The sequence below is a fragment of the Alligator mississippiensis genome, chromosome 5, assembly GCF_030867095.1.
Source record: "Alligator mississippiensis isolate rAllMis1 chromosome 5, rAllMis1, whole genome shotgun sequence".
Lineage (NCBI taxonomy): Eukaryota > Metazoa > Chordata > Crocodylia > Alligatoridae > Alligator > Alligator mississippiensis.
The window spans coordinates 159,943,582-159,958,956 of NC_081828.1; the positions used below are offsets into that span (position 1 = coordinate 159,943,582).

Sequence of the window (15,375 nt, forward strand, 5' to 3'; positions counted from 1 at the left end):
CATGCTAAGCTCACACCCCTGCTTACCTTGCAGCAATTTGTTTCCTTACATGCTGTTCAGACCTAATTTTGCCTTGCGAGCCTCATAGTAATAGTTTTATCTAATTAATTAATCAGCTTAAAACTGACAATTAAAACTGATAATGCAAGGGATAAATTTTTTACTATAATTTCACACAAATCTATGCATCTTACAAAACTGGTATCAGAGGTGGGGGGAAGGGAGATTGACAAACATTTTAAGGGAAATTACCTAATACTGAATATATAAATATATACATTTCAGATAATGTAAATTATACCGCCCCATCTGCACTCTTATTAAGCCTATGTAATAACTAGAGTGCCTTCCTGAAGTCATGCTTTTCCAAAAGAGTTAAATAATATCTGTTAGTTTACCTTCAGGTCCTGGATCCCATAGCCTTTCTTCAGAGTGATCTGGAACACCTCAAGGGAACAGATGTATGCTGCCAGCCTAGACAAGCTCTGTTTTCCACTACCACCCACTCCAATCAGAAGTGCATAACCCCGAGGTGCTTCTAAGATACGGCTGATACGACACCTGATGATGAAAAAAGGAATTATATAATGTAGAATACAAGCACTGTATTAACCCAATTTCTCTAACTTTTCTGGATTGCTCTGAATTTGAATTTTTTACAATGTTAAAGTTGTCCTGACATCTCAAGATGTGCTACCCTCATCTCATCTTCATGCTGGCAATTTTCCAAAATTAGAACATACAGATTAATACTCCTTGTCAAAGTATCTTAAGCTACTGACAAATATTAAAAAGAAGGTGCAATGGGATCTGATGTGCAATCCCAACAACTGTGCTTCCTGTCATGCCACACATGCATGATAGGAGGTGATGCAAGTATGGGATTGAACATCAGAACCCATCACACCATATTGCCAGTGCTGATGCACCAGCTGTCTTCACTCCTGTGGCTGGGAACTCTCAGCTGTAGGGGTGCACCATGACCTCCCATAGCTGGGACCTGTCTGATAAGAGCTCCCAGCCATGGGGGTGCATTATGCACTCTTGTGGCTGGCACCTCCATCAGTGACTGGGGATCCCAGCCAGAGGAGCTCATTGTGCTCCCTCACTTGGGAGCTCTGATTAGCTGAGTGGTGCTCCCAGCGTCTGGAGCACATAGGAGCGTGCTCTGAACTCGGGAGCACTGGCCGTATGTTTAATTAAAGGCATGTTAGGAACCAGCTAAAAAGTTATTACACATATTTTGTGTAATAATTCTGTCTCTTATTCCTGGTTTTATCACACTATTAATTGAATGAACATGTGGCCAGATTATTACTTAAGATGTAATTAACCAGTTAATTGTATCTTAAGTGTAACATGTGTCAGGGGCCATGGAGCACATCTACACTGGGGCAGCTCCATGTAGGCTGTGCCCATCATCATACTCCAAACCCAGAAATGCAGGCTGCTCCTGTAGATTCATCCATAATAGCTGCTCTGAAGCACAGCACAGGTAGGACCTGGTCTCAAGAAGAGCCACAGAAGGATGTCCCAGAGTGGCCTCACTGGCGTTTTTACAGATGTGGAACATATCACAGTGTGATCAGGTGGGTAGGGGGTGTTCAGCTGCGCCCCATTTGCAGCATATTATCACTGCAGTGCAGACATACAACTCCTCAGATGCTGCAACATTCCTCTACCTGATTTTACAGGATGTACTAGTTCTATGATAACCTGTTGTTAAACATGACTTGAAAGGTTCAATCAATACTAAGTTATAATCAGTGGAAAGACTCCCATTAACTTTAATGGGCATTGATCACATTCTAAGAGTACATCAGCACTTCGTATCAGGGTGCATTTGTACACGTTTGTGCCACGGTGCCCGGCACTGCGGCACATACATTTGTATAAACAGCAAAGCGCACATCAGTGCTGAGAAAATAGCAGTGGCATGCTTTTGAACTAAAACACATTGAAGGTGTTTTATTTTAAAAACACACCACTGCCATTTTCTGCGCGCTGACATGCATTTTGCTGCTTATACAACTGCACGTGATGGAGCATGAAAATGTGTGTGTATAAATGCCCAGGAGGCCTACACTAAAATGACCCAGAGTTTAACTAAACTTTGATGTAGAATCTGTTCCTGGAGACCTTCTGAACTCCAAGCTTTAATTTATACCTTCAAAAAAGAAAATGTTTGCCACAAAAGAAAGAGCTCAAGTGGTCACTAAACAGTGTAAATTGATGATTTCAGAAAACAAACCAAATTGTCAACTGAAGCTGGAGCGGTTCCCATTTATGTCCAAAGGGAATCTGGACAAGGGCAGCTATGACTTAGCCTCACAATGATGCAGTTGAAAGTATTTTGCTACTTTTATGCTAAAAACTCAGTTCCCTTAAGAGTTAAGATAAAAATGGACAGCCAAAAATAGTCTAGGCAAATCTACTAACACAGGGAGAAAAAAATAACATAAAAATGTTTTTTAATTGTTTTAAAGACTGTCTGTCAAATTTCAAACTTGTAATCATTCTGACTGGATTTTTTTCCCCACATGTCTCCTCTTCCTGCATGACAAGCATGACATTCAATTCCTGAAAGAATCCAATTTAATTAATAACCTAATCACTTGCATGGATTTTCTTGTGGGTTCCCAGAAAAATCATTCTGTGCTCGGTGAGTAAACACTGTAAATGTGGGTTGGCAGTGCTCTATTTCTCATGCCGCACAGAGAAATTCCTGCTCAATGTGTAAAAGGGGGACTCAGCCTTAACTACATACTTGCAACCCACACCTCCTTTATGGTAACAGTGAAGCATGTTGAGTATAAGCACAACTGCAGAATGCAGGTGCTTCCGAGTAGCAAAAACAAATTTCTTATTAAATAATTCCTTGATGTCATCATTTCATCCAACCCTGACTATATGGCTTGTGCATAAATAGGTTCATTCCCTATGGGACTTCATAAGTCTACTTACACATGCTGCATAGCATCCTCAAATAAAACTAGATTCATAGAAGCATACATCTCATTGTAGCTTTCAAGGGTCTCTGTAAGCATCTTCCTCAGAACTTCCCATTTCTTGACAGGCATGTACAGAGGGTCTGCAATCCCATTTGCAAAATGGCAATAAATGAGAGGGGGCTGGAGTAGCACATGATCTTCTATACCCTAACAAATTGAGGGGGAGGAAGAGGGGGGAGAAAAAAAAAAGCAAAGTTGTTAAAGGCAAAGGGAATATTCTACATTTAATGACCAGTTCAACAGTGCAGAAAGATGCAAGGTTTCATGGAAGGGTTCAGGGGAAAAAATAAATTTAAAATGTTCAGGGTTTTTTTTTTTGTCAAATTGAAAATTTCCATAGTCTTGCTAAAAAAAAAAAAAAAAAAAAAAATGATTTTTTTCATGAAATGTGCAATTTCTACAGATGGATGCCAGCCGATAGTCCCAGTGCCTTGCCTGATGGAGAATAAGTATATTTTGGAGTAAAAGATGTTCTGGCGGATAAATAGAAGGTCATTAACACAGCTTTTATTAGTTAATTCACACTTTGATACTGGTGTCAAGACACCGCTAATTTTACAAAATCCTTACAGCAGCCAGTATGAAATTCCAGATTATGTTCCACGGCATTCTTAGTACCATTTCTGCATTCAGTTGATTGCACTAGCAGTATATTCATTGTACATACTATAGCAAGCAAAGGGAGATGAAGTTGTAATAAAGGCCCCTGCCAGACATGCTGATAAAGGCATGGTGGGAACTGATGCATAATTCACTTGCGCGTGGGAAGAGGTATATCTCTGGGATTGAGCAGACACCATCATGCCTTTTTGCCAGCGAAGGCAATAAGGCTCATCCTGTATAGCAAGTAACAAATTCCTGCAGCTGGGAATCCCACCAGTTTATCTGGGCTCCCAGCTGTAGTGGTGCATCACGAGCTCCCCTGGCTGGGAGTCCCATCTGGTGATCCAGGTTCCAAGCTGCAGGGGCTCAGCATGGGGGTGCATCTGGCCACACATTCAATTCATGGCATGATAGGAACCAGCCACTTTTTTGTGGAATAACTTCATGGCCTATTCCTAGCTTTAGGATGCCATAAACTGCTTTAATGGATGCCTGGGCTACAAGTTAATCATGTCTTCAGTTGTATAACATGTGGTAGGGTTCAAAGTTTCATGAAAGTGTAGATAAAGAAATTATTAAGGGAATAAAAGTAGAGAACCATATTTTACTCTAGTGTACATCCCTTGGAATGTTACTGTAAATCAGATAAGAGTTTACTCCAGATGGTTTCATGTGAAACCTTTATCTGTATTTATTTGTAAACTTGGTTCATCTAATCATTGTTTATTTTCTGTTACAGTGCCCTTATTTTTACTACTTTTGCTCCTCAAATGTCAAAATCATATACTGTTATAGTAATCTGATGCATGATTACATTCTGTAATCACGAAATGAATTAAGAAAAACATTTTTATTGAATTAAGTAGCTGCATGTGCATTATTAATCAACTGAAACTATTTTGGGAAAGGAAAACTAATGCCAATCCTCCCCGACTTTAAGTACATGGAGATTTATGACCGTAACAAGGTCATTGCCTCCATTTTAAGGGAAGATTTAAATGTTTGCTTTAAGTTGCTAACAACATTGCGGCAGATACTTGAAAATTCTCACAGATAATCAAACATTGAAATGAGAACTATCATCAAGAAGGAAAATGACCACCTTTGCAAATTATAACCTCAAACTGAAAATAGCTTGCCCACTTTGAATCTGAATAAGCTGGTATAGTTCCTTTCTATCAAGCTAGTACTTTCTTTCCCTCAGCAGAAAAGATGCTAACAGATACGATTAGCATCTTCTCAGATAAGGTTAGCATTTTATCAGATGCTAACAGATAAGATTAAAGGGGATGTACTAAATCAGCATATTTACTTCGGGCAACTTCTTGGGCTATATTATGGATCTTTTTGTCTTTTCTACGAAGCTTAACATATCACTGAAAAGCTTCTAATTTATTAACATTGCAGAAAATATTTCCAGGAGATATCCATACCTCAAAATACTTGTGTGCAGTGTCCAGCAGCCTTTTATGAAAAGAGCTGCAATCTTTTGTTTCTACCAGTTTATCTCCATAAACACGTGAAGATTCATGAAGCCAAAGACGTATGAGATCATTTGGCTGCTTCAAACATTCAGGTGTAGCAAATAAAATTCCCTGAAAGCAATAACAACGCCACTTTGTCAAATATTTTGCTATTCAGTAGCAACTTAAATCAGTCTTTAGAAGGCCAGTAAGACTTGCTCTTTTCTTCCTAAACACAAGTCCCCTTATTTCTCTATACTTGTGTTGTCTTTCTCATACTTCACTTTCTTTTAATTTTTTCCTCATATATTGATGCAACTAATTGATTGGGAAACTTGTAAAACTGTATGTGGGTTTCTAAATTCTCTTACCTGTATCATAGTTGCTCAGATTAGCAAATAATTGAGGCAATCAAATGTCTGAAAAAATTATATTAAAAATACTGATGTCTTCTATACTGTATATCACAAATACTAGACCTCGGTCTAGTCTCAGTCTAGCAGCTGAAACTTGCTAGTCTGAGTTGCAGTGAAGAGAAAACAGAAAAAATCTATTTCCTGTGCAGATCTGAAGTCTGAGGTTTACAGAAAGTTGGATTAATGAGGTTTTCCTCAAAATGTTCAGCATTACTCACCCCTTTCCTACATTTCATTTAACTTTTCTAAACTCCATCCTTGAGCCCCTTAAATGAAAATGATTCTACCATCAAATGCTCTACATGAATTGTTTCAGGAAGTAGAAAAAATATTTAAGTTTGCCATGCTGAAATATTTTTCCTCATGAACCCAGGCAGACGTCAGAGTTTTTTTCTGGTCTCTCCCCCACTTCTGCTATCATTTCAGTAGATAAACCCTACCCTGTGCTTTTGCAAAATACAGGAAGTCCACCTGTATTCAGTAAAAATAACTGCCCCTCAGAATTGTATTTCCTGAATAAAAATCACCTGTTAAGAGAAAAGACTGAAAAAGTGTGTATATTATGTCAGACTGGAAAGCACAGACAAAGGGAAAAAATATTCAGTTCAAAATTGATCTGCACCCACTTCGTATGTTAACAAGTTTCAGTAGCCAGCTGCTGTTCCAGACTGGGTACATGGGCACACCTGGCTACTGCAGAATACTCTCCCTCCCAGCCAAGGAGGCTGGTACAACAACACTGCACGGACAAGAGATACTCATATTTATGTAGCACATGGCAATGCTCTGCACCTGCTCAGTGTCTCAGCATAGTGCTGCTTTGTACTGCAGAGAGTTGTACCACAGTTTTGCTCCACATACCCTTCATAGGGTGAGTCTACATGTGCCCCTACGGCACTGTTGTTACTGCACCATCATTTAGTACTTCCAAAAGGCAGGGCACGGTTAGCTGCTACATTGCCATAGCAACACATTATACTGAGGGAGTGCATTGCTATGGTGACATAGCGGCAGCATCAGTTTTTGCCCACAGATGCTACATCGCTGTATTGCGTTGCTGCAGCGATGTAGTCTCACATGCAGATGCGCCCATTGACTCATTTCCTCCAAAAAAGCTTGTCTTCTGCTCCCCCAATCCCAAATACATGGCATTAGCATGATATTTGTACACCATTACTCTGCTTGTGCTACATCCCTTTCTCTTTCTTAATGTCTTGACTATTTCATTTTAAACTCTACAAGAAAGGGACTGTCTGTACAGAATACTGTTTGTGTACTATCTAGCATAAATGGGCCCTGTTCTTGATTGGTCCATAGATTTACTGTAATAAGCTTAATTATGCCAGAATGAAAGTCAGTTTTTGATACAGACCTGGAAGACGTTAGAAAGGTCTCTCAGGTTAAAGATGTAATGGAATTTAATAGCAGTTGGTAGAAAATTCTGAACCATTGTCTGATGAAGCCATATTGCTGCCCTTATGATGGCTGGGGCATTCTTCAACACTGATGGATTAAAGGTATCCTGCTGGAAGTGGAAACCAAGGACTTTGCTGTAGATGGTGTTCAGGGCATCAGCAGATGGGAAGTTGAGGGCAAACACTGTGAAATGTCTCTGGAAATGAAAAAGACAATTGTAAATGGTTTGATTTTGAGTCTAAGGGAACATAAGAATCAATAATCAAGGGATGAGTATGTATGCAGCAAGGTTAGGGGGCAGACTGGTCTGTGCCACAGAAATTGGTTCTATGCCACAGCTTTAGCATTGGTGCAGGCTAATAGTTGCCAGCCAGGGTGGTCTAGCTGCAACTAATTATGTCTCAACCACTAGGGAAGAATAGCAGTATGCTTCAACTGCAGTCCCTTCCTACTCTCCATGCCAGGGACTTCAGGAGACTGCAACTGCTATAAAATGTGAAAGAAATGTTCCATACCAGGGAAAATCTGGTTGCTTTCTGCTTCCTTTGTGTTACTGGAGCAGCAGGCTCAGGACTTGGTTACAACTTCGATATAATACCCAATCTCAAGTATAAAGCTCCTGTTACTTACTGTAAGTTCTGGATGAGAAGGAAGTAGCAGCACATTATTTTATCTTGCCTCACCCAATGTCTGAATAGATCAGGAGCCTTAGTGGGGCTTTTCTGGTGCTTTTATCTAATAGCTGATTGACTCAGCTATTAGATAAAAGTGTCAAAAGGCCCCACTCAAGTGCCCAGTCTATGCAGACGTGACAGAACTAGGTTGAAGTAACATGCTGCTGCTGCTTCTGGTAAAGCACATTTTTTTAACATGTGCAAGCAGTCTATGTCCTTAAGTCTGCTGCGATGGGAAGCTAACTAAATTATCATAGCTAATGCATTAAATAACAAATAAAGGGTTACTATAATACAGCACTCAAAATCATACCTGAAGTCGAGGGTTGATAGTGAAACTGCCAGCAGTTGGATTCATACAAGCAACATATTGGCAATTATGTATTTCTTTGACAGTTAACTTCTGCCTATCGTACCTAAGGTACAGAAAATATATCTTGAATGTACAATAATAATAAATAATTAACTTAATTCATGACAAAGCATCGCAAATATGCACACCTAACAGAGATAGTTGGAAAAAGCACTGCTTTTGGCAGGAAATTCTTGCTGTTTTACTTTTTGCTCCAAATCTGAATGAAAGTTGGACTTTAGCAAAATATAGAAATTTTGACAAATTTCAATTTGGAACCATTAAGACAGCCTTATTAAAATGTTTTGATAATGTTGGAACATTAGAACATAGTGCAGTACAATAGCCAAAATGAAACAGAAAAGTAGAACGAAATGCTCCATTTTGATTTAAAGTTTTTTTTAAAACCTATCCACTGGAAATCCTGTCAAAATCAGCACACTGTGTTCCCATAAAATGTTCTGATTACTACAGAACAGCTTTTTTTGATAGAAAAAGCTTAACAAGCTCTAGCATAGCTCTTTACAATATAGACCATTCCAGCTGCTGACTACCTTGTACAAACACAATACAGTTAAGGAGAACAAACGAGTGTGGGAATGCAGAGGCATAGAAGACATAGCTAAGTTAAATTACCAGCTTTTGTCAATGAGAGAGAGCACCAAAGATAGGTTTGGCACACAGGAAAGGAAAGTTGTTCCGAGTATAGGGGCAGCATGTAAACAGGCATCAAAGCATATTTGAAAGACTGAAACCTACAGAAATAAGGTGCGATTTGAAACTATAACTTGGTGAACGTAAGTCATGGGCACCACTATAATGGATCAGGTATGAGAAATATGATTCAGGGAACCTGGTTACACCTCCTGGCACTCTGCAAATGACTCTTTTTATACCTGGAATGAACTCCCCCCCTCCCCAAAATGCCCTTAATATTTTGGTTGCTTAGATTCAGAAATGTAGGGTCTTGTTTTTTTAAATGAAAAGTCAACGCGAGATACAGATTGTTCAACACTTCTTCAAACTCAAACCCTACCTAGCTGAAGTAAGGCACTCAAAAAACAGAAACACCCGAAGTCAGAGACTGATTTTGAAAATGTGGTCACAAATCTCTCTGCATCTTACTAGCTAAGTATATGATCATTTTCTGTATTATAAGAAGCACAATATTTATATTAAAATAAAACAATACAAAACTATTATAAAATGACAAAAAACCATGCACACAATGAATGGTGGTCATATTACCATGATAAATTGCATCTATCTCACAGTATTGTATATTCTCTCTCTCTCTCTCTCAAAAGTCTCATTCTGTAAGGGCTAACACACATACCTAACTTTAAGCACAAGTAGTCACACTGAAGTTCATAGTATTACTCCAGTGCTTAAAAATAAGCATGGAGATTAAGTGCATTAATCAGGACTCAGTTAACTATGTTCTGGTTTACAATTAATTTATCAAATTTAAATGTCCAAACTTTTAAACTAAACTACCTGAATAGTTTTAGATGTTGTGGAGATTTGGGATACTCATTTTAAAAACAGAAGAAAAAACCAAGACAGGTTATAGCCAGAGGAATGGTAAAAGAGACAGGAACTGAGTTATGTTAGCTTGCCATCACTTTGATTGGAGCTGGAGGTTTCCACCGAATTATAGAGATGCCTCATATTGAAGCAGTCACTTCCTTTCTTCTCTTTTTGTCTTGTGCCCTAACAATATTCAGTGGACATCTGGTATCATTCTTTTAGGAGGAAGCATGAGCAACTAAAAAGTGATGTATATTTTTTAGATTAAACTTATGTCTTTTCCTAGCTCCAGCAATGATGATGTCTTTGCATGGAAAAGGCAGACAAAGAAGGGTACTAGCTTCTTCTGTGCTATACAGCTCAGTTGAACAAACCATTAACCTCTATTTAAACTATGAAAAATGGAATATGTGGTGAAAGAAAGGAGTTGAGCAGGCACATTAACTTCCAGTGCTGTCAAAGCATGTGTGGTCATGTGTGCACATGAGTATGTAAGTGTCCCTACCTCGGCAGTGGATTTTTAGATGGATGTTTGTTCATTTGTTTGCTCTCTTACCACCAAGTCAGATACAAGAGTATTTCCATGATGTGATAAAATACAGTTAATGTATTTTACCCTATCACATGAAGAAAGTAGAAGGCAAAACTAAGCCTTTCCTAATAGGACTCAGGAAAGAGTTTCTAAAGGCACAGAGTGAGATGGCATAGGCTATTTCTTTATTTTGGACTTTTAACATACTCCCAGTAGACAAACTGTATTTATTTTGGCAATGACTATTTTTTGTGCTATTTCATATAGCACCTAGCACACTGGGGAGTGGAGGGGTGGGTCTACAACTGAAATCTTGGGCACCCCATAATACAAAGAGATAAGTATTATTCAAGGGTTGAACGTATGTTTCATATTTCCATAGAACTCAACACAGAATTTATTAAAACAACTTCAATGAGTACTATAGCTAATAGAGAAGTAGGACTGAGTGTAGAGGTCACAAGAATTTGAGTTAGCCTTCTACTGAAAAAGCTAAAAATAATCTGTATTATTTATGGTAATAGTGCTATGGAACTTATATCCACAATATATTATAAATGGAAAGAACTTATTAGGATTGTATTAAAGCAACAGTCTATGAACAACAAGAATACAATCTATAGTTACTTTAGCAAGAAAATATATTTTTTAAATCTTACATTTCAGGGCAAAATTCAATCCTAAATTTCCTAGGGTTAAGAAGAGACTCTCCTATTTCCTGCATTTCCTAAGCCTGGTACTATAGAGCAGAAACATGTTTTGATATTTAATAAATATAAAATTAAAAAGAGTTAATTATTTTAAATTTGTGCTAGTTCTTTTTTATACATATATTTTGGCATGGAATAATAGTTATTAATATTAGCCCATAATTATCACATGATGATTTAGCACAAAAAACAATAAAAGCTTACCAATGGCCATAATCTATATGCTGTCGAATCAGTGTGTGGGGTTGAACTGTTCCATACATGTCCACTTCTGGCATGTTCATATCATCAATAAAATAAACCAACTTTTTGTTCCCTGCAGGTCCATAGTTACGGCCAGCTTTTTTTTCCAGGGATTTTTCAAGAATCTCTAAAACGTTATGTAGTATATGACACAATTACCATACTCAAACTGCAAAGAGACTAAATGAACCAAAAATACAAAATTAAGTCTTTCACGGGTAGATTTTTAAAGATATTTTACAGGCTTTTCAAGAGCCAATCATTTCAGACCTGGCGCACTTATGTACATATCACCTTATGTCTATCTACACCTTCAGGCACCTAAATACAGTAGAACATCAAACTACTACACCCTAATTAGGACTGACCTCTGTGTAGTTATCAACACATATGGCTAATCTATTACCAGATGATTCAAGCTCTTATGTCTGCACGCTTTTGTAGTATAGCCATTGTATGTCACAGGAGCTTAAAGAGGTAAGCATTACATAGTAACAAACAATGAAGTCTCCTGAGTGGCAGATCCTCTTCCCTTATTTAAAATGGCTAAAAGTTAACCTCTGCCCTTGGCCAGAGACTGAATTTGAAAGTCTTGTGCTAACACATAATGGAATTTGGAAAGATATTTTTTTCCAAATTCTCACAAAAAGCAAGAGATTTCCTGATAAAAAAGGAGCAATAATTCCTTAAACAGCTGTTAAAGAAAGAAGCACTGTAGAAACAGCCTGCAGCAATGTGAGGTTGATTGAAGTGTACCTGCTCAGTGTTCTACTGTACTTGTAAGATGTGACCCTTAGATTTCAATCATAAGAAACAATGCGCTAGGACAGACTTCTTCACCTGTGTTTAGGGAACTGAGTTACAGAAGTGTCAAAGGTGTGACTGGGATGTAGGCGATTAGGGCTTGGGCCAATAAGGTTACAGTCCAGAGGACCAAGCAGAAGCAGACACAGTCAGGAAGCAAGGGTCCCAACAGATCAGGAGATCAGGAGGGTAAGGTGGCTGAGGTCTTTAAGGGACTGAAATGTAGGTAGTCACCTTCAGTAAAACCACAAACCAGGGGGTCAGGAACTGGAGGCAGGGAACTGGATTGGAGTCACTAGCCAGAAGGTCCGGAGTAGGCAGCTGTAGCTGTAGAGGAATAGAATGGGAGTGACTACCAAACTAAGCAGGAACTGTTTGTCAAATGTCAGAGGTCTGGATTGAAGTCTGTCAGCAAGGTCAGGAGTCAGCAAGGCAGTCTGGAAACAAAGGGGTCCAAGTTGGAGTCTGGAACAAGGAGTCAGCAGGCAGGAACAAGGAAGCAACAGGTTAAAACCAGAAGCAAGGAAGCAACAAGCAGGACCCAGTGAACAGGAACTTAATAACCAACAAACAGGATCCAGGGAACTAAGAACAAATAGACAGGAACCAGGAACTGGGAAACTAGGAATCAACAGGTAAGAAACTAGGAAAAAGGAGTCAGAAACCCAAGATTAGACAATGAGGTATTTGTCCTGATGAGTAGCCTCCTAGGCTAAGTACACACGGTAAAAAGCCCGAGGCTGAATCGATTCAGCCTTTGTAGGTTAGTCTAAACTGCAGAGACTAAACTGAGAAACAACTGAACACACATTTACTTCTGATTCAGGAAATACAGCCACATGCCTACAGTAGCTCAGGCCAGAAGTCAAGGGGTGCTAGAGCATGCCTGTAACCAGCATTGATGGTAGGTTTGCTTCCTCTTGCTGCTGCCCCTGAGGTCTCTGGAATTTTCAGTCCAGAATCACAGCAGCAGGACTCTCCAGGGTTGCTCAACATATCCTCTTCCTGTTTCCAGGTGCCTCTGGGATTTGTAGGCCACAGTCACAGCCAATAGTAAGTTTCAGTAAGTTTAGCAGTAGGGGGAAGGTGGGTTTTACCCTCCTCCTTGGCCCCCCACCAACCCTTCTCTGCTGGAGCAGATAGTACAGCCCAGAACAGGGCTGGGAAGCATGCTGGGATGCTGCAGGACTTTGATTTAACTTAAACAAGGAAGGGGTCTGGGACAGAAGTTTCATAAACTGGGTGGACCCAAATCAGTTACGTCTGATACTACATTCAACCAGGTTTATCTTAAACCAGTTTCAGCTATTTTGAAACTGGTTTCTATGCACTGAGCTCGTGTTCTGTTACAGGTTTAAATCAGTTTCTGAAGACTTAAACTGCTTTGTGTGTAACTTCTGTCCCTAGCCCTAGGCACTGAGCTGAAGTTTATAAGCAGGCAGTCCACAAACATACAGACAACTGGCGGTAGTTAGGCCATAAGCAGCCAGGCTAACTGGGGGTAATTTAGCCTGCCTGCTGCCGTGACTCCTGACAAGAAGTCCAATTATGCACATCATATTTTGAGACCAGGACATAAAAGCTAGCCTGACCTTTCCAGAAAGTTAACCGGAAAGAAGATAAAAGTTGACAGAAATATTAAACCAAAACTAAAAAAGAGAGGGAGGAAGAAACTAGCTGATAAATGAATCCAGGATGTGACAGTTCTATTTAATCTTTAAACAGTGGATATACTCTGCATCTTTTTACTTAAAAGCAGCATCATTCATCTTTGAAGCTTAATACATTTAATATATTAACGTGTTATGATCCTCTGACTGAAAGCACTATAGAAATATAAACTCTTATTTTTCTTCCTCTGTAACCATGTCTGAAGCCTGCTAAAATTAAATATGCAATACAAACCTACTGTTGCTAAGCCAGTGCAGTAGAAAACAATGAAAGCTGACTAAATACCTATTGCAAATAATCATATGACGGATACATCTACCTGCAGGCCCTTTGTCTACTGTGCCAAGTACTGTTGCCCAAAACCTCATACAAGCCACACTTAAAGCATTAAATACATGCTTAAGGGTTCACTGAACCCAAGCTAATATGCAAGTATGGGACAGAGTGCATGTTGTTGTGACTAACTCCTGACCCAATGTAGTCAAATTGAAGGTTCCTGGGCTTTAGTTCACCACTATGATTCCAACTACTCCTTGTACCTGTATCTCCTGACTCTTCTACCAACTTCCTTCTCATATCTATGAACTGGAAACTACCTAACTTGCATAAATTTTCTTGTCATTTAACCCTCCATCCTCCAAGATGCAATAGAGACATACCCTAAGTAAAGGAGATCACAGATGACTTTGTGCAAGGCAGAAAAACCTGATAATTCATCTACCTAAATTATACATAAGCAGCTATATAAATAATTTACACAATTGCATTTTAAAATAAAATCTAAATAATGTGTGGTGTGGGCCATTCTTTAATACATTTTACATCAGAGTGAGTTTATAAAACTAAGGTAATTACCTAATTTGAGCAAGACTCACTAAGACTATAGTAAGCTTTGCAAGGTATTAGGGCATGTACTCCTGAACAGTTTGGATTTTTTTCACATGATAAAATGAGCTCTTTAAAAATAAGCTTTTAAAACATTTCTTCATATACTAAATTTGTAATGTAGTCATAGAGGCATCTCTTACAAATACAGCAGAATGCGATAATAAATCGGTACAGACAGCAATTTAGCTACTCCTATAGCATATTTGCTCTTTCTTTCCCTTGGAGATGTTAAACAGTGATTTCAACATTTTTGAATGCATACAAGATGAAAGACGAATTTAATCCAGAAGCTCTCCTGAAAATGTAATCAGGCAAATATAATCAGGGAAGCAACCTCCCCACTAAAGAACATGAAGCCGAATAATAAAATCATTGTTTGCCTGCAGACGTGGAGACACCCTCCACAAAAAAAGAACAAAAAACCAGTCCTTTACTTTAAACTCGGTGCATTCCCACATCAAACCCAGTGCAATCCCAGAAGAAGCAGTGCATTAGTTACACCCAGCTTTCCCAACATTTCTATAAAATGGGTGCTTTAGTGGGGCTTTTTTGGAGCATTTATCTAATAGCTGATTCAATCAGCTTTAGACAAAAAGCACCAAAAATCCCTGCTGAAGTGCTTGATTTATAAAGATGCTGTAGAGCCAGGTCAAACTAATATGCAGGTGATTCTAGTAAAGTGATTTTTTTTCCACATCTGTCAGCACTCATAATTCTCCCATACCCAAATAGTCTATGTGAAGTTTTAATATATGCAGACAGTACTGTAGCATTTTTTAGTAAAACAGTCAGCAAAGGAAGTAGAGTATACTGATGAGAAGGCAAGTCCTTAAATCTGAATGTTTAGTTATGAAGAGTAATTAACTGGCTGCATCACTTTCTATTGAAATATTTCATCACTAATGTTATGTGCTTCACCTACTTTATCATAAGGGATAGCCAGACAGTGTTTGCAAATCATTTTAAAAAGATAAGCAAAAACCATTATGTTTATCATCATTATTCTCATCATCATCAATATAATGATATCAACAATAATATTAATGATGTCACAATATTTTA

The 15,375-nt window shown here is 38.7% G+C and overlaps 1 protein-coding gene across 1 annotated transcript in view; it reads right to left on the reverse strand.

The window, feature by feature from the left end:
- DNAH11 (dynein axonemal heavy chain 11) overlaps positions 1–15,375 on the reverse strand; it is a 281,712-nt gene that overhangs the window by 121,654 nt on the left and 144,683 nt on the right. The window contains 6 exon segments of the mRNA XM_059728936.1: positions 399–561; positions 2,965–3,158; positions 5,048–5,209; positions 6,866–7,105; positions 7,897–7,999; positions 10,912–11,077. Coding sequence (XP_059584919.1) covers positions 399–561; positions 2,965–3,158; positions 5,048–5,209; positions 6,866–7,105; positions 7,897–7,999; positions 10,912–11,077 — 1,028 coding nt within the window.